Here is a 26,711-nt window from a genome sequence, read left to right on the forward strand (position 1 = left end):
ATCATGAAAGGTGGTAAACTTCCCTTGCTAGACCATAAACTGATAGAAACACAATGCCGGTAAGATTTACAAATTCCAGAACTTGAATTCCAAATCCTGTAAACAATTCTGGCTTGCATCTTCTTTCCAAAAATTAAAAGTGAATACCTATCATTTTATTTTAACTATATCAGGTCATGTTATGTAACTGAATGTGTGCTTCCCCATCAATGTTCTTTCAGAAACACCTATGCAACTTGCATTCACTTACTTGAATTACATTAATTGTGAAAATTCAATGGTGACAAAAACTCATAGCTCACTGAAAGTTGTGACATGCGTGAAAAATACTTTTGTACAGAACATGCTCTTAATAAACCTGAAAAGCAGCCTGTTATTTTTATTTAGCAAAATAAAAAAAATGCTGGAAAAACGTAACAGGTCAGGCAGCATCTGGAGAAGGAATATGCAGGCAACGTTTCAGGTAAGGACCTTTCTTCAGATCCGACCCAAAATATCACCTGTCCATTCCGTCTCTGGATTTTGCTTGACCTGCTGAGTTCCTCCAGCACTTGAGTTTTGCTCAAGATTCCAGCATCTTGCATCTGTTTTGTTTTTATTTGCTTTCTTAGCAGACTTCATAGGAAGACATGCCAAATAAAATACAGGGATGACAGTAAAGCTTCCAACTGCTGGTCACTTAACATTGATGTGACTGCTGCATATAACTCACTGCAGCTTTGAAAACCTGAAAGCATATGGTGTTATTGAGCTGTTTTGTCTTGACTGCATTCTTTCTTGCAATACAGGTCCTCACCAAGGTTACAACTGCCCATCCATACGAAGGAGCGTCTGAGAGTTCAGTGGTTTGGATTTGCTACCTCCTGCAGGCATCTTCTGCTGTGGGAACTCTGTTTTTGACAATATCTGAATGTTGTGTTAAACAGCCTGGTCTAATTATACTACTTGGTCTAATTATCTGTTGTCCTCGGATGGGCTATGTTTTAATTTAAATATATTGCTGAACAGCCACATTTCTGACTTGCAATAATGTTCAGATTACAAACAGCTTTGGGACAGAGAAGCCAATTTTCTGAGTAGTATAAATGGAGAGGGGAGACCTCATTCGTAATATGGTGGCAAACTATATGCCATAAGATTCAAATATTACATTCTCATCACAGGAATTATGTGGAAAATCTTATTTGCATCACAAAGTTAAATCTATGGATTATGAATCAAGGCTTACATAGCAAGTTCAAAGTATGCGAGTGGCTACTAAAAATTCCCATTTGGCTCCAGAAAACAGTGCCAGCCAAGGGCCTAATAGGAGGAGAGGACCCATCTGGACAAGAGCAAGGTGTTCATGGCTGCTGGTAAACTGCAAGGACATAGCTGGTTAATCTTCAGCAGTTTCCATTGATCACACTCTGAGCTTGCTTTGACAGCATTTCCAGTTTTGAGCAACTCTGAAAATATGCGCCCTGTACAAGACAAATAAACACTTCAACTCTGTACACTATGAAGACTATACCGTGATAATGGATTTTAAGCATGACAGGTAAATTTGGCTGACACAATTTTTGTTTTGGTGATTCGTCCTTCAGATAGGAGGCAGTGTGAAAGGTGGAGGTGTTTGAAAAAGTTTAAATAAGTCGGCTTCAAACAGCTGAAAATTTAGATTTCAATTTTTGAGGCTGCTAAATGTCTGCCCAACGCTACCATTTTGAAATGCTCCTCTTCATTTCTAACCAGGCAGTTCTGTTGTCTAATTTCAGTTTAAAATTCACAGTACTTTGCAGCTTGGTACAAATTCAGTCTTGATGTAAATTCTTCCTTCTCCTGAGCCCAGTTATTGCTTCAGTTCTTGTTCCTCTTAATCCATTCAGGAATCTTTGAAAAGAAATGCAGCTTCTTTCCTATGAGGGTCCATCTCCTCCAGTCCCAGGACCCTTATTCCTTAGATTGTGCCACACCTTCACGAAAGGCTCCCTGTTCTTCCAGATCAGCTCGTGGCCATGAAATATATACCAACTGGAAGAAAAAGTTTTTTTTTTTAAGCAAATGCCTATGCTAAAAAACGACAATGCCACTTCAAACAATTTACTTAGTTCAAATATTAAACTGAATAACCTACTCCTTGCCTTGTTTCATGTCTCTTCAGGAATTAAGATTTATTCCGCTACCAAAAATACTTTAAATTGCATAGATTTCATTTTAAGGCTAAGTATTTTAATCACATTTTTTTATGGACAGATCAATCTCATTTATTAATTTCTGAACTGTCTCAGGATCTGTGTATGAAGAAATTTAATGGGACGATATTTGATATTTTTTTAGCAAAACACAATATGCTGAAGGAACTCAACAGTTCAGGCAGCAACTGTGAAAAGAGGACACACACTACGTTTTGGGCCGGGATCCTTCTTCAGATTGGGCCTGAAGAAAGGTCCCAACCTGAAACATTGTATCTCCATTCCTTCCGTAGATACGATACATATAACTTTGTTTATCCCAGGAGGGAAATTGATCTCCCAACATTCATAAAACAAAAAAAACATGAAACATGAAATTAAAGTGACGAGTGGAAAGGATTGGGGATGTGCATAGATTGGGGAGGGGAGTCAGTCTACCCCACGACAGAAGGGGGGAGGAGTTGTACAAATGCCACAGGGAAGAAGGATCTCCTGTGGCGTTCTGTATTGCATCTTGGTGGAACTAGTCTGTTGCTGAAGGTACTTCTCAGGTTGACCAGTGTGTCATCCTGAGCTACTGAGTTCCTGCAGCACTTTATGTTTTGCTAGAGATTCCAGCATCTGCAGTATCTTGCATCTCCTCTATAATATTTTTGTTGTACGTACCGTAGTAATTTTAACAATAATAATCAATATGTATATGATTTGAAAGCATACCAGCTAGAACAGGGCTATGAATCTTATAATAATCCTGCTGGACTGAGTGACAAGTGCAGCATCGTCTCATGTAAATCACAGTCATAGAGCATGGACACATCCTTTGGCCCAATTCCTCCATGCCGATCAAGGAGCCTACCTGAGCTTGTCCCATTTGCCTGTATTTGGCCAATATGACCCTCTTAGAGTCCTTTGCCATTTAGCTGAGCTGAACTAAGCGTGGGAGATATGAATGCACTTCTCAGGTGGTGGGATGACTGAACCGTGTATTGTAGTAATCACATGGAAGGGAGAGGTAAGTAGAGAGGTTGCCCGGAATGTTTGCATCTTTTCCCTGATAACCTTGGGGCAGTACTGTGGTGCAGCGGTAAGAGTTGCTGCCTTACCTAGGTTTGATCCTGACCACGGGAGTTATCTGTACGGAGTTTGTACGTTCTCTGTGACCGCGTGGGGTTTCCTCTCACACTCCAAAGACGTACAGGTTTGTAGGCTTCGGTAAAGATTGTAAATTGTTCCTAGTTTGTAGGATAGTACTAGTGAATGAAGATCGCTGGTTGGCGTGGACTCAGTGGGCAGAAGGGCCTGTTTCTGCGCTGCATCTGTAAACTAAATTAAACCGATGGAATGTAGTTGCAGCACCCCATTTTTATTCGACAGGAAATTTACTAATTACCTTTAATAGATGTGTCTGATATCCACCATTTAATTTTACAACCATTATATATAGAACCCTTTTGCAAAGCTATATTTTTATATGTCATAGAAGAAACTGCCAACTGGATTTAAAACAAATTAAAATGAAATCATTTGAAACTCACATTCCAAAAAGTGCACCACCTAAATGAGCTGCATGGTCAAAAAATCTCCATCGGAAAATTAGGCCTGCTGAATCCATGGCAATAATTGCTTTCAGAGCCTACAACAGGAGAATACAAGACAAATGAAAACACTTCTGCAAAAAACTACTGCAACTGCCCACTGATGTACCTGAGGAAAACATGGGATTTTGTTCTTAAACAATAACAATCACAATCTTTCAACTCTAAAAATCAGTGCTTAATCAAGTTATTCCTTGCTCTGCATTTTATACTTAAGGCAAACATCACAAGAAATACAATGTCAGTTACACATCATGAGATGATGATTAAAGGGTAAGAATTACATCAAATTACTTATTTTCTAACTGATACAAGTGTTTTGTTTTCATTGTTATGAGATTACCCACTGCTGTGAACAGCAATTGCACTGAAGGCAATCTTAATTTAAATAACTGTCTCATTATAAAGGTGCTCCCAGTTCACGACCGTCCGATATGAACAAGCACTTGGGAGACTGGCGGGGTCAGTTTGCTAGCCGTTGCAGGACTACTGTCATGTCCTGCCCTGTGGGAACTCGATTCACAACCAAATTTCTGATGTGATCTGCTTGGTTTATGTACAGTACTTCACAATGGAACCCTGTCGTAATTTGGGGATGACCTGGTCTGTTACAATCAATGAAATATATTTATTGCATAAATATATGACGTCAAGTAGTTATGATGCTTGACCAACAGCCCAGACTTAGAATCCCACCCTGTCAAGCTGAGACAGTGAATCATTAAAATGGTAAGATCTGACAGATTATGCCACAGCTTCACAAATATTCTTCAGAGAACGAAAGCCAGCACTTTGCTATGACATAGCCCTGATCGGACTCAATGCTACTAGGCCACTATTCCCTTATATATTAGTGTATAGAAGCAAACAAACAGCGACTAGATACCAAATAAAAAGTTAATTACACTAAATTTATAAAGTTCAGCCAACACTTACGCTGCTGGCTGTAAAGGTGATCATAGGCAGTAGGATTATAGCCAGCTTTGCTTCAGGCATTTTGGAGCAGACTGCAGCCAGTACAGCCATTATTGCACCAGACTGGAAAGAGAAGACAAAACAGTAGCTTAAAAACGTTTGACCAATATTATCAATATTTAGGTCGCAAAATAGTAATTTCTGGTAACAAAAAATATACTCGGGGTTTATCGATTCCACACAGCACCAGAAGATGTTACTCAAATCTTTTTCTTTTTATTTCCTCAAACATTATTTTTTTTAAAAATAATTTGATTATTTAATAATTTCTTTTTTTTTTTAAATTAATTTTTGAAAGTCAAAGACATTTAGAAACATCTATGATTTCTTGATAGTTGACAGTCAGGGAGTATGGCTGAGTCTCTTCAAAAAATTGTTTTTGAGTATTTCTATGGGCAGTAGGTAGTCTGGCATCTCCCAACAGTGTGATTTAGGCATCACCCTTATAACAGGGACCAGGTGAACATAACATTGAAATATTCTCCAAGAAGTCTGCTCAAGACATGCATGGACTTAGAAGACCAATCAGTCACTGACAGATGAATATTTCCAAATTAAACAGATGACAGTTTCATGGGACTGGAATGTTAGATACTTAAAAAGATTGGGGAGAACAAGATAACATGGTTAATGTAATCAGATGAATAAGTAAAGGATCAACCGGGAGTATTTAGTTTACAACAGATAGATAAACAACAATTCCAGATGGAAAACAGTGGAAATAAGCAAAATGCAACTTGCAGGCCACATTAAAGCTTTACTTCCATGAGGTTTTTTCCCCAGATTAGTCACAAAGGCTGGAGATGCAAGGACGTTCAATCGTTCATGCTGAAACTGCACAAATATCTTGATGAGCAGCACATTGTTAATGAATTAAAATTGCAAGTATACTCACAGCTCCAAGGGATGCGCCCAATCGACCAGTGGCCGTTTTATATAAATAACTTGTAAATGTAGAAATAACCCCTAGAAAGAGAAAAAAAAGGCATATGGCAGTGGACATATTGACTAGCTAATGTACAGAGAATGTCAGTTGAGAGATGAAAAGGATATTGGAATAAACGAGCCAAATAAAAATATCAGGGCAAAAGTTAAGAGGAATAAAAATTTCACAAAAGCAACTCTGCCCTTCCTCTAATTCAGTAAATAAACAATATAGGGATCGGTCACAAAAAAAACACATTAGGGGTAATTTACAGAGACCAATTAACTCTCAAACATGAACATCTGTCGGAAATGGGAGAAACCGGAGCATCCAGAGGAAACTCCAGATAGACAGCACCCGGGATCAGGATCGAACCCGGCCTCTGCCGTCGTGAGCCGACACTATCAGCTACGCCACTGTGCAGCCCCTAAAATGGTGTGAAGAAATTGATTTTATCTGATGTGCTAAACACTTTATGCTGTACAAAATCCAATGCTATGATGTTAATCCAAAGCTTGGATCTGCTCTCATATCCTGGAAGGCTCCTCTAGTACCTCACTCTCCTGAACAGGATTCAAGGAAAATCCAACAGGGAGTATTGGTCTCTTTCAATGTTATCTTTTCCGCGTGGATTTCCTTAAGATCCAAATACACTGCCATAGATATTACAATTCACAATGAAAGTGTGCTACCTGCTGATAGGTAAACGGCCATGAACTGCTCCTGCCCAAGAAGTGATACGATGCTGGAGGAGAAACTCCATAACACGTACATGTTTGCTGCCATGTGAAAGAACGAATAGTGGCTGAAAGTTGACAGGACCATAGGTAGGCACAGGGTTTCTAAAAGTAAAAAAAAAAGTTAAAAATAAAACCCCGCATGAGTTACATTCCTGTGCAGTAGAACATAGAACAGTACAGTACAGGAACGGGCCCCTTGGTCCACTATGTTTGTGTGAACATAATGCCTGGTTAAGCTGATCTTACGATCCATATTCCTCTATTTCCTGCACTTCATGTAATTATCTGAAAGCCTCCAAAAGGCCACTATTGTATAGTATCTGCCTCCACCACCACCCTTGGCAATGTGTTCCAGGCCCCCACCGCTGTAAAAAAAAATTGCCCCAGACATTTCCATTAAACTTTCCCCTTCTCACCTTATCGCAATGCCCGCTAGTGTTGGACATTCCCACCTTGGCGAAAAAGGTTCTGACTGTCTACCAATGCCTCTCATAATTTTATATAGTTCTATCAAGTCCCCTTAACTTCCAATGCTCCAGAGAAATCAATCCAAGTCTATGCAACCGATCTCTGTAGCAGACACTCTCTAATTCAGGCAGCATTCTACCTTCCACCATAACTCTCTATCTTCTAAGAGTAAGCCAGTTCTGAATCCATACGACCAAGTCATCGTAAATCTTGTACATCTTAATCTTCTGGATCAGCCTACCATGGGAGACCTCACTAAAATCCATGTATACACCATCCATCACCATGCACTTCATCAGCCACCTTTGTCACCTCCTCAAAAAGCTCAATCAAGTAATGACCATCTGTGCACAAATCGTGCAGAGCGCATTGGCCTGGAGTGGTCAATGGAATTGGCAGTCAAATGATTGCAGGAATTCAATATAAAAAGGAGTTGGGTGACACCGCTTTGTTGAAAGAATCGGAGAACATACATGAAAATTGGTTTAATTTTCTGTGGAGCAAGGAGATAGGAATCGATGGGTCAGAGTACAAATAACTGAAAGAGACATTTCAAATTAACTGGAAAGTACAGGATATGGGATTCTGGCCTTCATGAAGGGCACAGAATATGCTGCACCAATATAAAACACAGATCAAATCCAGTTAGACTATTCAGTCCAATTGTGGTCCCTATACTTTACAAACTGTGTGGAAGCTTTGGATGAGTTTCATTAAAATTTTTCCAAGAAGGATGGATCATATAAATTAAAAACAGAAAGTACTGAAGTAACTCAGCCGGTCAGGCAGCATCTTTGGAGACCAATGATAGGTGATGTTTCATGTCTGAACCCTCTTCATACCAGAAACATCGCCTATCCATGTTGACCTGCAATGTCACCTATCATATTCTCCAGGGATACTGTCAGACCTGCAGAGTTACTCCAGCACTTTGAGTTTAGTTTAGTTTAGAGAGACAGCACAGAAATAGGCCCTTCGGCTCACCGAGTCCACGCCGACCAGCGATTCCTGCACATTACTGCTACCGTACACACACTAGGGACAATTTACACTTATACCAAGCCAATTAACCTACAAACCTGTACGTCTTTGGAGTGTGGGAGGAAACCGGAGCACGCGGAGAAAACCCACGCTGCCACAGGGAGGACATACAAATTCTGTACAGACAGCACCCATAGTCAGGATCAAACCTGGGTCTCTGGCGCTGTAAGGGAGCAACCCTATCGCTGTGCCACTGTGTCGCCCTTTGTGGCTAATGTAATATCACCCTGTTGCGATGGAATTGACTTCGACCCAAACGCTGACGGCTCATGCCTGGAGTGGTATGAAAAACCATTTCAATTAGAAGTGCACTGGTCAACCTAAGGAGTACCTTCAGCAACAGACTGGTTCCACCAAGATGCAGGACAGAACGGCAAATGAAATCCTTTTTCCCTGTGGCTATCAAACTGTACAACTCCTCACCCTTCTGTCGTGAGGTAGACTGACTCCCCTCTCCCCCCCGGATGTCTGGCACTGCAAGACAGCAACTCTACCACTGCGCCACCGTGCCACCTGTGCTGTCTTTTCCTGTAAACCAGCATCTATCCAGTATATGATCCATCATGTAGAAAGTTCTCTGTTTCTACATGATGGATCATATATGGGATAGATAATGCTAGCAAAGATGGTGGCCGTTTTCCTTGGATAACTAGTGTAGAAAAACGAAGAGGGAATTTGAAGCGGAAGGTTAGAAGAAATTTGTGTAAAATCATGAACCATTTAGACACAGTAAATAAAAAGAAACAACTTTTCATTGTCGAGGCATAGTTAATCAAAGTGCACAAATTCATGATGATCAGTGAGAAGCTGACATGTGGAAACCAAAACATGTATAATCAGTGTTAGGATTTAGAAAGCACTGCCTGATAGTGCAATCGAGACAGATTCAATGGTGGCCTTCCAAAGGTAACGTAAACGTTTGGAGAAAGCAAAATCAAAGTGAAATGCAGGAGGAGGGGGGAGAACAAGATTAAATAAGATTTCACTTTAAAAAAGCCAAAGACTCGAAATGCTAAATGGTCTTCTATTTTGGACAATACAAAGCAAAGTCATGGCTTGCCTTGTAAGATTTGAGAAGTTTTCCCTCATTCTGCAAAACAACAAAACCAAAGAGCTGCAGTTTGGACATTTTATACGGGACTGGGGCTGATAGCGGAGAAAGGCTGCGGTCAGTTTTTTAACAAGGGATGTCACAATCAGTGGGTCCCAAGATGGCCGCGGGACCTCGTGACCAGCCACAAAAGCAAAAGCCCCACAGCCCAGTCTCTAGGTTTCTGCAAAGCCACGGCCAGAACAATGGATGGATATTGGCCGTGCAGAAACCTGCGAAACCAGGTCGAAGTCCAGACACTGGGGCGCTGACATCAGCATACGCACAATGCCCCAAGCCGACCTACACAGTTAATCTCGTTAAGGGGGCACAATAGCCCATAGAAACCTACCTGGCAGGAGATGGGAAACCAGTTAAACCCATCACCTCTCAACGAGAAACAGATTAACAGACCGTCTGGCCATCACCGGTACCCCCGGACATAACGCAGATCAAAGAGAAATCTCAAATACCCATCTTTGAAACAAAGAGATCCCGAGATCTGGCGGGAGATAGGACGAGTCAGAATAGTATAACTGGCCACGATTTTTGGGTTTTAAACTCACGAAAAACTCATGCAAGACAGAAGTCAGAGGAGGCAACAAACGGCATGGAGAACGGAGACTCACCAATACGTGGCGGCGCCTAACGGCAGCGGCTGACTAGCAGTCTGTCCGTCTTTTTTTTCCCTTTTTTTGTTGTGTGTCGGTGTTGGAATGGTTTTTGTATATTTTTTTTGGTTGTGTATGTGTGGGAGGGGGTGGTGGTGTGGGTGGGTGTGGGGGGACTTTTCTCTTCCTCACGGCGCGGGGTGCGGCTCGGCTGCGGGGCCTAACATCGCCCGCTACGGCTTGGCCGCTGGACTTTACATCACCCGGTGCGGCTTGGCCGCTGGACTTTACATCCCGGTGCGGCTTGGCCGCTGGACTTAACAGTGCCCGGTGCAGCTCGGCTGCGGGGCTTAACATCGCCCGGTGCAGCTCGGCTGCGGGACTTTTCACCGCTGGTGCGGCTCGGCTGCGGGGCTTAACATCGCCCGGTGCAGCTCGGCTGCGGGGCTTAACATCGCCCGGTGCAGCTCGGCTGCGGGGCTTAACATCGCCCGGTGCAGCTCGGCTGCGGGACTTTTCACCGCTGGTGCGGCTCGGCTGCGGGGCTTAACATCGGCCGGTGCAGCTCGGCTGCGGGGCTTTTCATCGCTGGTGCGGCTCGGCTGCGGACTTGACATCGCCCGGTGCGGCTCGACCACGGGACTTAGCTGCGCAAAGCTTGGTCGCGGGCCTTTCATCGCCCGGTTCGGCCGCGAGACGTTTCAGCGCCCGGTGCGGGGACTGTGCGGGTCGGTCGGGGACGAGCTGTCTGTCCGTGGGCGTGGGGAAGAGAGTGGAAGTTTTGTTGCCTCCATCGCAGTGAGGGGGTGTTTGGAGTCACTGTGATGGACGTTTGTGTTGGCGTTATGTGTCTTGTGTTCTTTTTTTTTCTATGACTGCTATGTAGTTTCGTTCGGTACTTCGGTACCGAACGACAAATAAAGCTCTGTTATACCGAGAAGAACGGAAGGAAGAAACTCACGGAACAAGCACGACCCTCACGGAGAACAGCGGAGAAGCAGCACGAACAGCCAGTAACCCCAGTAATAGCCCCATGGTGAGCATATACCCCGATCCTGCACATCCTGGACATAGTTTAGTGTAGAGGGGAGGGTGGTTTAATTAACGTGGGTGTATAAGTAAATATGTGTTGGCCAATTTTGCGATGTGTCGTACGTTCCCCATCTTACAGTCGTGTATATGTCTTGTAGAACTGTACGTTTTAGAATTCAGAGTCAAAAGTATTCATGTATATGTCTTGTAGAACTGTACATTTTATGATTCATAATCAAAAGTATTCATGTATATGTCTTGTAGAACTGTATGTTTTATGATTCATAGTCAAAAGTATTCATGTAATTCGGTATGTGTCTTATAGATATGTCTTATAGAACTGTGAAGAGCATTCATGTACAATAGTCCCAAGCGCTCAATAAAAGCCTTTTCCATTTAAACCCTGGTCTTCAAATCTGGTCTGGTTGAGTTTTTCTGCACTATCAACGCTCCTGCATCTAAGTCCAGTGTCTAGAACCGTAGGGGGTGAGTGGGTCGAACCACTCACGGGGAACCAGTGTGCGCAGCCTGGTCAAGAGATCAGAGCAAGGCACGGGGACCTTAGGTCGGGCGAAAGCTCGGCGCAGAAAACCCCTTACAGCCTCTTCATGTGTGACATACTTTAATATTGTTGTTTTAATACTATCTGGAACTGAAAATAAACATATCTATTTCCTAACTTTGAATTATTGTTAGGAATCAAAAAAGTATAATTTTTGAAAATTCTCATCTGTGGCAAGCATTGTTATTCTTTCTCTTCTTGGATGCTGATATGAAAGTACACAATAAATCCAATAAGTTCAGCAAAATGGAAAGAGAATCGTTGAAGCCTGGATCAGATACCCAAACCTGCGATTTGAAAGTAACACTTGCTAGGCTAAAGGAGGACAGAACATACTGCCCCAAGATTGAAATCTAGCATTTTAAATGGAAACTTGTTATACATTAATAGATCATCAAAGTCTTGAGGTCCTATACAAGCTTTCAGAACCACGAAATCAGCTACAGGCGAATAAAGTCATTCCACAGTGTCCCATCAAATATGTCAGATCTTATAAAGTATTAAGGTAATCTATCAAACTCCCTCCATGCACTCCCAGTTCAGAAATAGGAAAGTTTAGACCTCAGCTAAGGTCTGAGCCTCAGTTTAACTCCTTTAATCACCCCTCAAATACTCCTGTTACAGTTAAACTTGGGTTAGATGCTCTGTAAAGCACTTTCTATACTGCTCGATTAAACACTCCCAGGTCAGATCTGAAGTAAAGCTCCCATTGACCTTGTTGCATTGAATATCACAAGAGTAGGTGTAGCAAAGATACTAAACATAATTCGTTGTCAAAGTATCATAACTAACCATCTTTATATTAACCAACATTATATATTTAGGTACAATATAAAAGTACCTCATAGAAATGTATACCTTAAATTTACAAAAAGAAGTTCAAAACATGCCAAGAGTCCCAGAAGGAAACTTGAAATGTACATAGAAAATGCTGATGAGTCACATGGATGTAAATAAAAACCGTGAAGACGATTTGTCACTTACTTGAAGCAAGATTTGAGGTGAAGTACTTTACCATAGTCCATTGCATTGAGGGAATTCTCCACAAACAGAATACTAATGCATTGACCGCTATAATCCCTGCAAAAGAACAGAAGACAGGGGGCAAAGAAAGACAGTTGGATTAAATTACATTTATATTAATGCTAGATATCTGACAGGTAAACCGGATGAACTCACGGTGTGAACAGGCATGTTCAACTGGGGCATTATAGCCATTACAGAAACTAAAGGAAGGACAGGACTGACAGCTTAATGTTCCAGGGTGCAGATGCTACAGCTGAAATACAGTTGGGGGAGGGAGGGGGGGTAAAGGAAGAGCAGCAGTTGCTTTAGTGATTAAAGAGAACAACATGGCAGGAGTCCAAGATGGCATTGCCGAAGGATTGTCCAATGAGGCCACATGGAAAAAGCTGAGAAGTAAAAATTGAATGATCAACTTATTGGAATTGCATCCTTAACAGCATTGATCTACAGAGGGATCTTGGGGTCCACGTTTATAGTTCCCTGAAAGTGCCAGCACAAGTAGAGAGCGACAAATACGGTGTATGGTATGTTTTCCTTCATCAGTCGAGCATTAAATCCAAGAGACAGGAAGGCATGATGCAGCTTTATAAAACTTTGGTTAGGCAAAGAGGTCCTTCTGCAGTTGTACAGGGCCCTGGTGAGACCGCACCTAGAGTACTGTGTGCAGTTTTGGTCTCCAAATTTGAGGAAGGATATTCTTGCTATTGAGGGCGTGCAGCGTAGGTTAATTTCCGGAATGGTGGGACTGTCATATGTTGAAAGACTGGAGCGACTAGGCTTGTATGCACTGGAATTCAGAAGGATGAGAGGGGATCTTATCGAAACATATAAGATTATTAAGGGGTTGGACACGTTAGAGGCAGGAAACATGTTCCCAATGTTGGGGGAGTCCAGAACCAGGGGCCACAGTTTAAGAATAAGGGGTAGGCCATTTAGAACGGAGATGAGGAAAAACTTTTTCAGTCAGAGTTGTAAATCTGTGGAATTCTCTGCCTCAGAAGGCAGTGGAGGCCAATTCTCTGAATGCATTCAAGAGAAAGCTCTTAAGGATAGCGGAGTCAGGGGGTATGAAGAGAAGGCAGGAATGGGGTACTGATTGAGAATGATCAGCCATGATCACATTGAATAGTGGTGGTGGCTTGAAGGGCCGAATGGCCTACACCTGCACCTATTGTCTATTGTCTGAAATTGGAGTATTGAATGCAGTTCTGGTCGCCCTATTAAAGGAAGGATGTGGAGTCTTGGAGAGGAAGTTTGCAGAAGAGGTTTACCAGAAAGCTGGCTGGATTAGAAGATTTTGGATATAAGCAAAGGTCAGATAATCTTGGACTATTTATCCTGGAACATGGGAAATTGAGGAATGACCTGATAGAAATACATAAAATTATAAAAGGCATTGATAGGATAGACAGTCAGAACCTTTATCCCAGGTTGAAAATGTCACAGTCTAGAGGGCACTGTTTAAGATCAAAGGGGATGAATTTAAAGGGCATGTATGGGGCAATCTTTTTACAACATATATTTTTGGGTGTCTGGAAGGTGCTACCAGGAGTGGTGGTGGAAGCAGGTATCATAATAGAGTTTAAGAGGATTTTAGATAGGCATAAAAATATGCATGGAATGGAGGAATGTGGATCATGTGCATGCAGAGGATAATAATTTAATTTAACATTATGTTCGGCTCAGACATTGTGGGCTGTTTGTGTGCCTATTCCTGTGCTGTACAGTTATGTTTTTAATGTCGGAGAATCCTAGTAAAACTTTACTCTGCTGTTGTCCCCCCCCATGTAGAAAATGATGTTTTATTATATCTTACGCACAGAGGTCCAAGACTGGAGCATCAAGGGATGAATTCTAGCGCAGTAAGATTAATCTGTCCCATCAATGAAATGGCTGAATTGTGGTTTTGGGTCATACAGCGCCATCGTGTGGTAGCAAGGATTGGATGTTGATGTAATTTTCTGTCAACAGCAACCAAATCTTAAGTTTGAAGTGAGATGGCAGCCAATGGACATTCAGCTGAAAAGGAGGAGCATTCACTGATATTCTGAAACCAAGCTACCAGTTGGCTGCTGTACTTTCAGTTGGAAACTTCTTTGCAGAGCAATTAAAAGAGTTCTTACAATATTCTTCCAAATTGTGAATATTTGATCGGGCTTATCACCAACGGTGATGAAACAAAATACAGAGCGGAGGTGCAGAACCTGGCGGACTGGTGCTCTGATAACAACCTGTCCCTAAATACCACCAAGACCAAGGAGCTGATCATCAACTTCCGTAGGTCACATAACGGGGAATATGCCCCGATCTCTATCAACGGGGACAGTGTGGAGAGAGTATCCAGCTTCAAGTTTCTGGGCACTCACATTTCGGAGGACCTAACATGGTCCAATAACACTGCTGCGCTGGTCAAGAAGGCACAGCAATGACTGTTCTACCTAAGAACACTGAAAAAGTCTGGTCTACTCCAACAGCTGCTGACGACATTCTACCGCTGCACCATGGAGAGCATCCTAACACATGGCATCCCTGTGTGGTACCTCAGCTGCACGGAGGCAGAAAGGAAAGCTCTTCAGCGGGTAGTCCATAGAGCTCAGAGGACCATCGGAACACAGCTACCAGCCTTGGAGGGCATCTACAACACACGATGCCTCAGAAAAGCCACCAGCATCCACAAAGACTCTTCACACCCCTGCAACAGTCTGTTCGAATTCCTTCCATCGGGCAGACGATACAAGGCCTTCTACGCCCGCACCTCCAGACTCAGGAACAGCTTCATCCCCAGGGCCATAGCTGCTATGAACCGGTCCTGCTGAGCCGGATGGTCACATCGCACAGTGACCCGGCACAGATGTACTTGCACTTTATTCTGTCTTAAAACTGTTACAATTTGTTTTGTTGGGTTGTTGTTGTTTAAATTAATTAAATTATTGCATCGTATGGGAGGCGCATTCCCAATCTCGTTGTACCCCTGTACAATGACAATAAAGATATATTGTATTGTATTGTATATAGGATATTATCATGAATGAATGCAATTCTAAAGCAAATTGGTGCTGTTGTAAGGTGTATACAGTGGGGGAAAAAAAACTTTTGAAGCATGTTTAAGCATCATTGCCCAGAAGGTTGAAGTGGCCAACTGTCCTGAGATAGAAAACTACCTCCTCAGTGTTCTTCAACACTTTCTCTCAGCCTTGCCACTTGCGTCCAATGCATTTAACACAAACCTGTGACGGTCCGTTGCCCCTCAGTAAGACTGTTCCACCACTGGTTCACCTGAAACACATTAACAATTGCTTCCGATATAAATTAGAACTTACAAGCATCATTGAAACCTGTCTGATCACCCTATCATTCTTAAATAGTTTTCCATCCTCTCAAAGCTCAATCTTGCAGTAAAGTAATTCTCAATGCTGATTCTTTATGCACACCAACTCTCTCAAAGTTCCCATTGAACCTCCCATATCCTAACCTGTTCAGTTTAATTCATTTGCACTTCAACTCATCCAAAGCACACCAACTCTGCAAATTCTTTCAAAGACCATTCTACCCCTAAAGCAACAAGAGATTGTAGATGCTGGAATCTTCAGCAAAACTACTGGGGGAACTCAGCAGGTCATCTGTGGAAGGATGTTTTGGGTTGGGCCCCTTTTTCAAACCCATTTCCCAAACAAATCAAGTTTACTTTATGCACAAGGTAAATATCGACAAAAATCTGAAGGAGCAAGATCTAGAAAATATATATATATTCCTCAATATTATCTTTAATTACTTTTTTCATATCATAATGTTACTTACTTTGTAAACCAGATCCCTTCCACCACTGCCAACGTCCTCCAATTAAATGTATACAGAACAAAGCAAGTTTACATCTTGAAATGTTAACCGTTCCTCTTTCCATTGATGCTGCCTGACCTACTGAGTTTTTCCAGAATTTTTTATTTAATGATAACTTGTGCAGTGCAGTTTAATATTGATGCTGATTTATTATTGTCCTTTATACCAAGATACAGTAAAACAAAAATTGTATGTTATCCAGGGAAGTCGTATTATACACAAATTCATCAGTGCATAAGGGAAAATAAACAGAGTGTAGAATTTAGTGTTAAATCTGCAAAGGAAAGTGCAAGGACTGCAATGAGATATATTGAAAGATTGGGGAAATCATCCTTAGCTTACGAGTGGTTCGTTCAAATGTCTGATAACAGTAGAGAAGAAGCTGTTCTTAAATTTAGTGATATGTGGTTTCAAGCTTTTGTATACTCTGCACAACAGGAAAGGGGAGAATAAAGTACCGCATAAGTGGTCGATTATATTGGCTGCTTTCTCAAGGCATGGCAAATGGTATAACAACGATCTACTTCGATCAATTCTAAAGTCTAAATGTGATAATCGATAAAATATGCCACTGAAGTGATGACTTTGTAAGTGAGATGATGACTGAAGTAAGATATTTAATAGTGGTACTTCTCGTGAAGAATTTGCATTAACATACATCTGTTTTGTTTTCTTATTGTAATATGATAGAAATCAACTTTAAGGCAAATAGTATGATTCTTATGTTCTTCACAAATATCTTAAATCTAAATAAATTTACATGGAAAGGAAGTGCAAGCTAGCCAAGATACTAAGGAATTTCAAGGTATGGTGATAAATGAGCAACACAACTAAAGAAATTTGAACATTCCCAGTCCAACTTTCTAGACTGATCCCAGAGATGAGGGCAATAGGAATTTTATTGATAAATAAAATTTCCACATGAAAAATTAAATGCTAATTAAAGTGTTAAGGAAAATATTAGATTAAAAGGTATTTGTAAGGTGGTGATGACAAGGAGGTGGTAATGAGGAAAGTACTGAATATGAAAATTGGTTATTTGAAAACTGAACCAGCAAGGAACAAACAAATTGCAGGAGCTTCTATAAATTGTAAAGAATAAAAAAAGGCAAATGTGAAATCCTCTCAGAAAGAGGAAATAAAGTGATAAGAATAAATAATATCACTGATATATTAAACACATTTTGTATCCCTCATATCAGGGGGGTGCACAAACATTCCAAATATAGTTGAAAATGAACAGGCGAATAAGACTAAGGAACTTAAAATAATTAACAAGTAAAGAAATACTAGAGAAATTAATAATAATTTTTTTAAATCTCTTGATTTGTTAATCTAATGCCCACATCTACATTGCAAAGGAAGAAGTTTTAGAAGGCTTGAGGAAGTGGATAATTTGATTGGGATGTACCAAGTAGCACCATTAGATTTTCAAAAAACATTTGTCCAATGTTATTAAATGAGATAAAATCTCGTGGAGTTAGAGATAATATTTTATAATGCACTAATTACCAGCCTGAAACAGAGTAGAATAAATGGATTATTTTAGTGGGATACTACAAGGATCAGTGTTTGAATTCAATTATAAGATTGAAGATACTATACTGAAGTGCTCATAACAAATAACGCTGGGTCTAATATGTGTCAGTGGACCAGACAGTGGCAGTGGGTAATAACATGGATGGGAAGTTATTAAGTTATGGAGAGTAACTGTTCAGAAATAATTGTTCAGAAAGGTTCTGGCGTCCTTGTGCATACATCACAGAAATTTAGTGTGTACGTGCACCCATAATTGGAATCTGCTGGCAATCAGAAAGGCAATTGGCATGTTGATCTTTATCGCAAGAGTGTTAGAATACAAGAATAAGGATAGTTTGCTACAAATATATGTAGAAAGCATACTTGGAGGACATTATTTTGGGGAGAATATACTTATCTTTTTTTAGATCGATCCCTGTAATGAGAGAGCTATAAGGAAAGACCAAGCATATTAACTGGAGTTTAAAATAAAAGGAATTTATCATTTTGAAATGGAGTTTCAAGGGCATGACAGGGTGGATACTAACACGTTGCACCCTTTGGCTAACAAATACAGAACTACAGGGGACAATCTCAGGAAAAGAGGTTGCACATTTAATACAGCACCGAAACAGGCTCTCCAGTCCAACTCATCCATGCAAACAGGTTTTAAGTGAGTTGCAAATCTTTGTCATTGGCTAACTCACAGGGCTATAGAGATTTTGTCAGACTTCGTTCAAGGTTGAGGTTGATAATTTGGGGGGAATTGGTGGAATCCTGGGATTATAGAAATTGGTGCTGGGAAATCTAGTTGAGATGGTCAAATAGAGAACAAACCTAAGGAGTCATAAGGCTTGGAGACAAATTCTGAAATCTGGAGTAACATCAAAGTACTGAAAGAACTCAGGCAACATCTATGGACACAAAAGGTGAGGTGATGTTTTCGGTCAGGATCCTTCTCCTGTCTGAATCGGTGTCTGTCCATTACCTCCACAGATGCTGCCTGGCCCACTGAGTTCCTCCAGCACTATGTTTTTCAAGACATATTGCTATCTCCTGCTCTCATGTTCAGGAATGGAAAGCTGCACCATCAGCTACCAAGGATCCATGTTCTCGAATTGCTTATCTAAACATATTCACATGCTTTTATTTCTGGTTGAAAATACTTCTTACAATTGACCTCAAATTGCCCAAAGATTTCTTAGTGGCCCAGTGCCAGATTTTGTTTGATATTGTGCCATGAGCATCAGGTACTACAAAAATAATTGTTGGTGTTTTTATATAAATTCATTCACTGGACATGAGCATTACTGACAAGAAACTACATTTATTGTTCATCACTGACGATTTATAAACTAGGTGGCTTTGCATTGCAGGCAAATGGCAGCAACATTGGTACAGATCTGAAGCTACATATAAGCAGATTGCAGAAGGGTATAAGATTTCCTTCCTTAAAGTAAACCTGCTGGATTTTTACAACCAAGAATCATTCTGGTACTAGCATCTGATTTCAGGTTACTTTAATTATCTAACTTTTCCCCTCTCACATGATTATGGATTTTCTATACATATTCATTAAGATATGTTGATTAATATGATTAGAACAATGTGATGCCTCCCAATGAAACAAACTCCTTGAACTTGCAGGCTGTTATTTTCTAGCTTGACTCAATATGTCATTTGATGCACTTCTCATGTATTCAGCAGAATGCCAACAAAGTGATATCCTGACATTTCTTCAAAAGGTAGTCACCAGTCTATTGCCCACCAGTATTGTTCACAAGTTACGATGACCAGTTTAGAGGCATGCCTAGGAAAACAACAGCATTAACCTGTCCTCTCCTCATGACTCTGCAATCAGCTCATCCTTGCATATTCAGGAAATAAAATTTGGGAAGTAAACATGGATCAGTAGCATGCAATTTAAAAGTAGAACAAAAAAGACTGCATGCAGTGAAAATTTACCTGCTTCCTGATGTCTCCTGCTTTAGGTGGTTGATGTTTTTCCAGCCAATCCAAACGCAAGTCATTGAAGTAGCTTTGAACTCTGGATTTGAGTGTTTCATATTGCCAAATGGCTGCCGTGCCAAATGAGGTTCCTGTGAACTGCATAAACTAATGCTCAGCGTCCATTGGAAAACTGAATTTAGCATATAACACTATTAACCATTAAGCAAATCATCTCTCCCATTAGGTGCAATGTTGATAATGTCCAATGAAACATAATCTACTGGGCAATCCACTAAGAAAAAGATCCATGTACATGAAATCTGACAAGAGGGAAGATAAATAGACTAGCAAACTGTACGCAAGTGGATATGTGCGCGTATGTATGCACATGTATAATCATTTAAAGTGGATGTGCTTGTTGACATAGTGGTTTGCACATCTGCAAGTCTGGAAGTTTAACCTGTACACCCGAATCAAAACCACCACTAGCCACTGGGGAAGTGGCTATCTGCATTCTCCCAGGCTAACATACCAAGCAAAGAAGCCCCAATTATTCAGTTGGCTGTATTCGCCAAATCACCTCATTCACATAACGTCCAAATAAGACACTATATTTCAAGCTCTGTTATGGGAAATGATCATGAGAAGGATAAAGGACAAGGTTCAAGGATGTTTCAAAGCCTACTGAAGATATGGTATCCCCACTGTCCTGGGATTCTCTGCTGATAACGACTCAAAATGGAGGAGGAACATACAGGGAAATTATGGGAAGAAAATACTGTTGAGAAGTTACTGATCCTGAAAAATAATAAGCACCTGATAAATACCAACATCCCAGAGTTTTGAAAGAAGTGGCCATGGAGATAGTGGATGCTTTGACAATTATCTTTCAAAATACTTTGGATCCTGGAATGGCTTGCTACAAATTGGAGGGTTGCTAATGCGACTCCACTATTTAAGAAAAGAGTGGTTTAGATGAAATTAAGTGTGATGTATCTGTTTGCTCTCTGCATGGTGCTTGCACATTCTCCCTGTGACTACATTTCTGGTTTCCTCACAATACCCAGACATGCTGGTAGATTAATTAACTACTGTGAATTACCATTTAATGTAGTTAAGTGGCAAATAAACCCATTGATGAATTGATCGTCACATAAAAGGTTTTTTATGGGGGGGGGCGGGGGTGTGGGCAAAGCAATGGAACTGTGCTCTGTTGGGAAGTAGTGTGGATCTGAAAAGCTAAATTACTTTCTTCTGTGTCATAATGCACAAGCAATAACAAATCTCTGAAAAAAGTTTGCGATCAAAAGAATAACAAGAGCACGGAATGCACTGACCGAAGATTTTGATTAAAGATCCCACAGAGAGATGTAAAAATAAATGAGACCACAGAGAACTGAGACTACAGAGATACTGCTGCCTTAGCAAACAACATTTTGGAACAGGTTCATTCGGCTCAGTGTGATGACCAGTAATTTTTTTAATATAAACCTCAACATCTAAGGCTATAATCAGAGTTCGAGATCCTGGCCACTGTTCAGTAAGTCTGCATAACTATGATAGGAAAGACAGATCTCCAATCAACTTATGGCCTGCTGACAAGAACTGTCTAGAAACAGGACTGAAAGATAACTGGTCCCATGGAACACAACCTCAGAAGCATGTTTGAGAAATTTTGTAGTAGTTTCATGTTAAAACAACATCGACTTACCCCTATAGTAAACACAAAGGGTTTGACGAGCCGCCTGAATGACAATGATACTGATTTTGATAGGACAGGCTCTTCCAACATTGGTGTCAGGCTGCTTTTGCTTGTCTGATTCACATTCGACGCCAAATCATTCTGAGCCATTTTCTCTGCTTCCACTTTCTGAGGATCAATTTTTTTGGGTGTCTTTCTAAACCCCCGTCTAGATACAGTGTAAAAAATTAACCTAGAAGAGAAAGGTCAATTCCCCTTAAAATTATAGCAGTTTACAAAGTTCACCACACAGTGTCAGCACTGAATTAACAGAGGCACAAACTGCTGCACCCGAGGAAAATATAGAAAACTGATGGCCAGAACACTATCTCAGTTGATTAAGAACATTAACAACTGAACAAGCCCACATCTGGAAATTGAAATATATTTAAAATCTGTGACTGGTGTTAATAGGTATCAGTAGCTTGGACATGGTGGGCCAAAGGGCCTGTTCCTATCCTGTATGACTCTATTTTTCCAAACATCTTCCAGAACAGGGCACAATATTTCAGTTGTTACCAAACCAATCTTTTATAAAAGCTTGCAATGCCTTCCCTGCTGTTGGACACTACATCTCTATTTAAAAAGCAAGCTACTTTTGTTTTTTTAACCACTTTCTGAGTGCGATCAGGGTATGGATATAATTTAATTGCTCAGAGAGCAAAAAAACAGAAAATATTAATCAGACTTATTTATAGGTTACCAAATAGTAGTTGTAATATTGGGCATGACGTAAATCAGGTACTGAAAAGAGCACACAACAGAAGTAATAAAGTAACCATGGAAATATCCATCTACATAGATTGGACAAGTTAAATTAGAGGTAAAGGCGGAGAATGAAAGGGCCTTTAGGCAGTGTGGCCATAATATTATTAAATTACTCAATGTAAATTTCTATCTAAAACAAAGGTATCAGGTGAACACACTCACTCTGGTTGGCTAGGAAAATACATTGAAAGGCATGTTAGAAGTAAGGTATGAAATCCAGATTTTTTTTTTCTAAACTACTAGAATCATTAGGAAAAGTGAAAAATTAAATATGTTATTAAATGGACTGTTAGACCTGCTATAGGCATCAAAAAACAAAGGTGTCGAGAATCTGTTCCAGATAGAGAATTTATAATGGAGAATAAGGAGATGACAATGGAATTAAACAACCACAAAACCACAAAAAAACGACCTAAAATACCAGAAAATCAAGGCTAGCATGAGAGTGAGAAACTAAGGAAATGTGTATTAACAAATAATATTAAAGTCAACGAGACTAAAAGCTGATAAACCCCAAGGCCCAAATAATCTGCATCCCTGAGGTTTTGAGAAAATGTCTATAGAAGTCAAGAGCACTTTGGCTACGATCTTTCAAAATTCTAGATTCTGGAACTGTTTTCATGAAGTGGAAGATAGCAAATGTAGGCCCACTATTTAAGAAGGGAGAAAGAGAAACATGGAACTACTAATATGTTAGTGTAACTTCAGTGGTGGGGAAGGTGGTGTTGTCTATCGAGAAGAATGCAATAACAGAACTCCTTAAGAATAATAGTATTGAGTCATCGTGGATTTATGAAAGGAAAATAATGTATAACTAATCCGCTTCGAATACTTGAATCCGCTTCAAATACTTTAATTGTTGAAGTGCAACTCAAAATAATTATAGAGGAGAACCATTAGATATGATGCACTAGTATTTTCAGAAGGTTTTCAATAAGATTCCACAGGAGATTGGTCAGTAAGATTAAAGCACATAGATTTGGGGGTTGAATCAGTACAGAAACAGGCCCTTCAGCTCACCGAGTCCACGTTGACATGCAAGCACTAATTTATGCTAATCGTAATTCTACATCAATCCCACTTTATTTTCTGCATTTTCATTTTCCCCTAGATGTATATAATAATTAATTTACCAAACCACACACACATCATGGGATGCGAGAGGTAACTGGATCGGTCAGACGAAGCCCATGTGGGTACAGAGAGAATGTGTTAGGATTAATCACAGGTCACTTGCACTATGAGCAGCAGCTCTATAAGCAGTGCCATGTGCCGTTTTGGCATCCTAACATGGATTGAGAAGTGGTTATCAAACAAAAGCAATGAATAAACAAATTATTCTAAGGTTGTCAGGCCGTGACTAGCAGGGTACCACAGGATCAGTGATTGCCCCAACTATTCATTATCTATATCAATGATTTGACTGAGGAGGAGGTTTGTTAGAGTTAACCTAAAATTGGAAATTTCAATGTTCATACAGTTAGGTTGTAAGTTACCCAAGTGGAATGAGGTGCTATATCTCCAGTTTGCATGTGGCCTCCCTCTGTCAAAGAATGTGGCCCAGTCTGAAGAAGGGTCTCGACCAGAAACATTCCCATTCCTTCTCTCCTGAGATGCTGCCTGACCTGCTGAGTTACCCCAGCATTTTGTGAATAAATACCCAGGACAGAAAGGTCAGTGTGGGAATGGGAAGGGAAGTTATAATGGCCCAGTAGGCCAAGTACGTGTTCAGTAAAACTAAGTTTGCTGATGATAGAAGACTAGGTGGAATTGTACTTTGGTAGAATGAATATCCTCTCTACGCACTGATGTTAAGACCTCCCTCATCCAAAAGGCAATCCCCTCCCTCTCTTCTCTTCAGTGTACCTCTATCACAGCTGTGGCATTTATACCTTGGAACATTTAGCTGCCAGTACTCCTTTTTTCAGCCTTATTTCTATTTCGGCTATCGTGTCCCTGTCACCCGAGTCAATCCATGCCCCAATGTTGTTCGTCTTTACTGTTAAGCCTCTAACTTTGAAATAAATGCACTTTAAACCACCTGTCTTCCCTCTCTCTTTACCATGCTCCTGACTATCTTGTCTATTAAATTTGCTCTCTTTAACTGCAGTATTTCTCCCTAGTTGCCTCTTTTCTGTTCTTGAATCCAATTCCCTGTTAGCCTAATTTAAATCTTCCTGCATATCATACGCAAATCTTCCTTCCGGGATAACAGTCCCCCTTCAGTTCAGGGAAAAAACTGATCCCTCTTGCAACAGGTCACTTCTTAACTGGAACAGATCCCAATGGTCCAGTAACCTGAATCCTTGCCCCCTGCACCAGCTCCTCAGCCATATACATCTGACTTAACGTTCTATTGCTGCTCTTAATAGTACATCATGTTTGGAGCAAACCAGAGATTACTACCTCTGAGATAATGTTTTTTTAATCTCTTTTCAAACTCCCTATGTTCATTCTGCAGGACTTCATCCTTTTTTCAATGTACTGTTTAAATCGTGTCCTCGAGTTTATATTGAACTTCCAAATCTTCATTCCAAAATGAACAGTCTGAAGAAGGGTTCCAACCTATGTTTCTATGAAACATCGCCTATCCATTTTCTTCAGAGATGCTGCCTGGTCTGCTATGTTACTCCACCATTATGTGTCAATATTAATCCCAAAATGTTTGGGGAGAGCAGGAAGCAGCATAGAAATGGGGCAAAACAAGACTGGGACTCGGCTGGGACTCTTCCTTGCAGCTTTTCCTTGTCAGGTTAGTAAAGGGGGAAGTGCAGCGAGACCTGGGTGTCCTTGTACACCAGTCAATGAAAGTTGGCGTGCAAGTACAGCAGGCAGTGAAGAAAGCTAATGGCATGTTGGCCTTCATAATGAGAGGATTTCAGTATCGGAGTAAAGAGGTTCTTCTGCAGTTGTATAGGGCCCTGGTAAGACCACATCTGGAGTATTGTGTACAGTTTTGGTCTCATAATTTGAGGAAGGACATCCTTGCTATTGAGGCAGTGCAGCCTAGGGTCACGAGATTGATCCCTGGGATGGCGGGCTGTCATATGAGGAAAGATTGAAAAGACTAGACTTGTATTCACTGGGGTTTAGAAGGATGAGAGAGGATCTCATAGAGACATATAAAAATTATAAAAGGACTGGACAAGCTGGATGCAGGAAAAATGTTCCCAATGTTGGGGGAGTCCAGAACCAGGGGCCACAGTCTTAGAATAAAGGGGAGGCCATTTAAAACTGAGGTGAGAAGGAACTTTTTCACCCAGAGAGTTGTGAATTTGTGGAATTCTCTGCCACAGAGGGCAGTGTAGGTCAAATCACTGGATGAATTTAAGAGAGAGTTAGATAGAGCTCTGGGGGCTAGCGGAATCAAGGGATATGGGGAGAAGATGGGCACTGATTACTGATTGTGGATGATCAGCCAGGATCACAATAAATGGTGGTGCTGGCTCAAAGGGCCGAATGGCCTCCTCCTGCACCTATTTTCTATGTTTCTATGTTTGAGGAGGGCAGGAAACAGCATAGAAATGGGGCAAAACAAGACTGGGACGAGGCTGGGACTCTTCCTTGGAGCGCAGGAGGTTGAGGGGTGACCTTACAGAGGTGTACAAAAAATTATGAGAGGAATAGATGAGGCGGACGCACAAATCTCTTGCCCAGAGTAGTTGAATGGAGGACCAGCGGGGGCTTAGGGTTGAGGTGAAACAACTTAATAGGAATCTGAGGGGCAACTTTTTCACACAAAGGGTGATGGGTGTATGGAACAAAATACCAGAGGAGGTGGTTGAGACAGGGACTATCCCAACGTTTAAGAAATGAGTATAGACAGGTACATGGATAGGATAGGCTTGGAGGGATATGGATCAAACGTGGGCAGGTTGGACTGGTGTAAGCTGGGACATATTTGCCGGTGTGGGCAAGTTGGGCCGAATGGCCCGTTTCCACGCTCTATCACTCTAAGACGAAAATATAGGGTAGGGTGTGGAGAGATGAGGCTTTGGAGAGGGGGGGGTGTACCAGGGGAGAGAGGCAGCCTGGAGCGGTGACAGGTGACGGCTTTGGTTGGGACCACAGTGGACCGAGGTGTTAGTGCACAGAGAACGAGGAAAGATACAGCAGGCAGAATATTAATGGATGGGGGAAGAGGACTGGAGTGAGGCTGGGCGTGACATTGGCAGGGAGATAAGTTTACTAGGGGGGGAGTACGGGGACAGCAAATTGGGCACAGGATCATGGAGGGCGCTGGCCGATCTAGCGTCGGTTGTACTTGTCTCTGTCACCCGCACTCCAGTCGATGCCTGGACTTCCCGCGCTGCACTCCTACCTGCTGCCCCGAGCGCTCCCCGCCCAGAGGAGCCGGGAAACAGCCGCCGCACAGCACACGGACGCCATGCTTGTCCCCCCTCACTTCCGGCGCGCCAACCGAATTCCGGCAAGGAGTGGTTTCGACGCCATGTTGGTAAAGGCGGTGGAATGAGGGAGAAGGCGTCTGAATGGTAAGGTGGGGAGGCGGAGAGGGGGCGGGGCGGGGGAGGGGGCGGGGCGGTAGAGGGGGTGGGGCGGGGCGGGGGAGGGGGCGGGGGAGGGGGCGGGGGAGGGGGCGGGGGAGGGGGCGGGGGAGGGGGCGGGGGAGGGGAGGGGGAGGGGAGGGGGAGGGGCGC

At 41.6% G+C, this 26,711-nt stretch overlaps 1 protein-coding gene across 1 annotated transcript; it reads right to left on the minus strand.

The window, feature by feature from the left end:
• Positions 1-355: 355 nt before the first annotated feature.
• Positions 356-26,501, minus strand: parlb (presenilin associated, rhomboid-like b). The gene is made up of 10 exons (XM_078410713.1): positions 26,375-26,501; positions 21,256-21,478; positions 19,560-19,700; positions 15,467-15,515; positions 12,198-12,293; positions 6,362-6,511; positions 5,640-5,710; positions 4,706-4,807; positions 3,710-3,807; positions 356-2,013 (listed from the first exon to the last, which is right to left on the minus strand). Exons 1-10 carry the CDS (start codon positions 26,440-26,442, stop codon positions 1,899-1,901), a joined length of 1,113 nt encoding a protein of 370 aa, XP_078266839.1. The 5' UTR covers positions 26,443-26,501; the 3' UTR covers positions 356-1,898.
• Positions 26,502-26,711: the final 210 nt, after the last annotated feature.

The sequence above is a fragment of the Rhinoraja longicauda genome, chromosome 13 (genome assembly GCF_053455715.1).
Source record: "Rhinoraja longicauda isolate Sanriku21f chromosome 13, sRhiLon1.1, whole genome shotgun sequence".
Classification (NCBI taxonomy): domain Eukaryota; kingdom Metazoa; phylum Chordata; class Chondrichthyes; order Rajiformes; family Arhynchobatidae; genus Rhinoraja; species Rhinoraja longicauda.

Coding starts and splice junctions, on each gene's coding strand:
- parlb (XM_078410713.1), bottom strand. CDS start 26,442: ATGGCGTCCGTGTGCTGTGCGGCGGCTGTTTCCCGGCTCCTCTGGGCG. Junction 12,294..15,466: donor GGGGCAACGGACCGTCACAG/GTTTGTGTTAAA, acceptor GTTCTTTTGCAG/GGATTATAGCGGTCAATGCA. Junction 4,808..5,639: donor TGGGCGCATCCCTTGGAGCT/GTGAGTATACTT, acceptor TTCTCTTTCCAG/TCTGGTGCAATAATGGCTGT.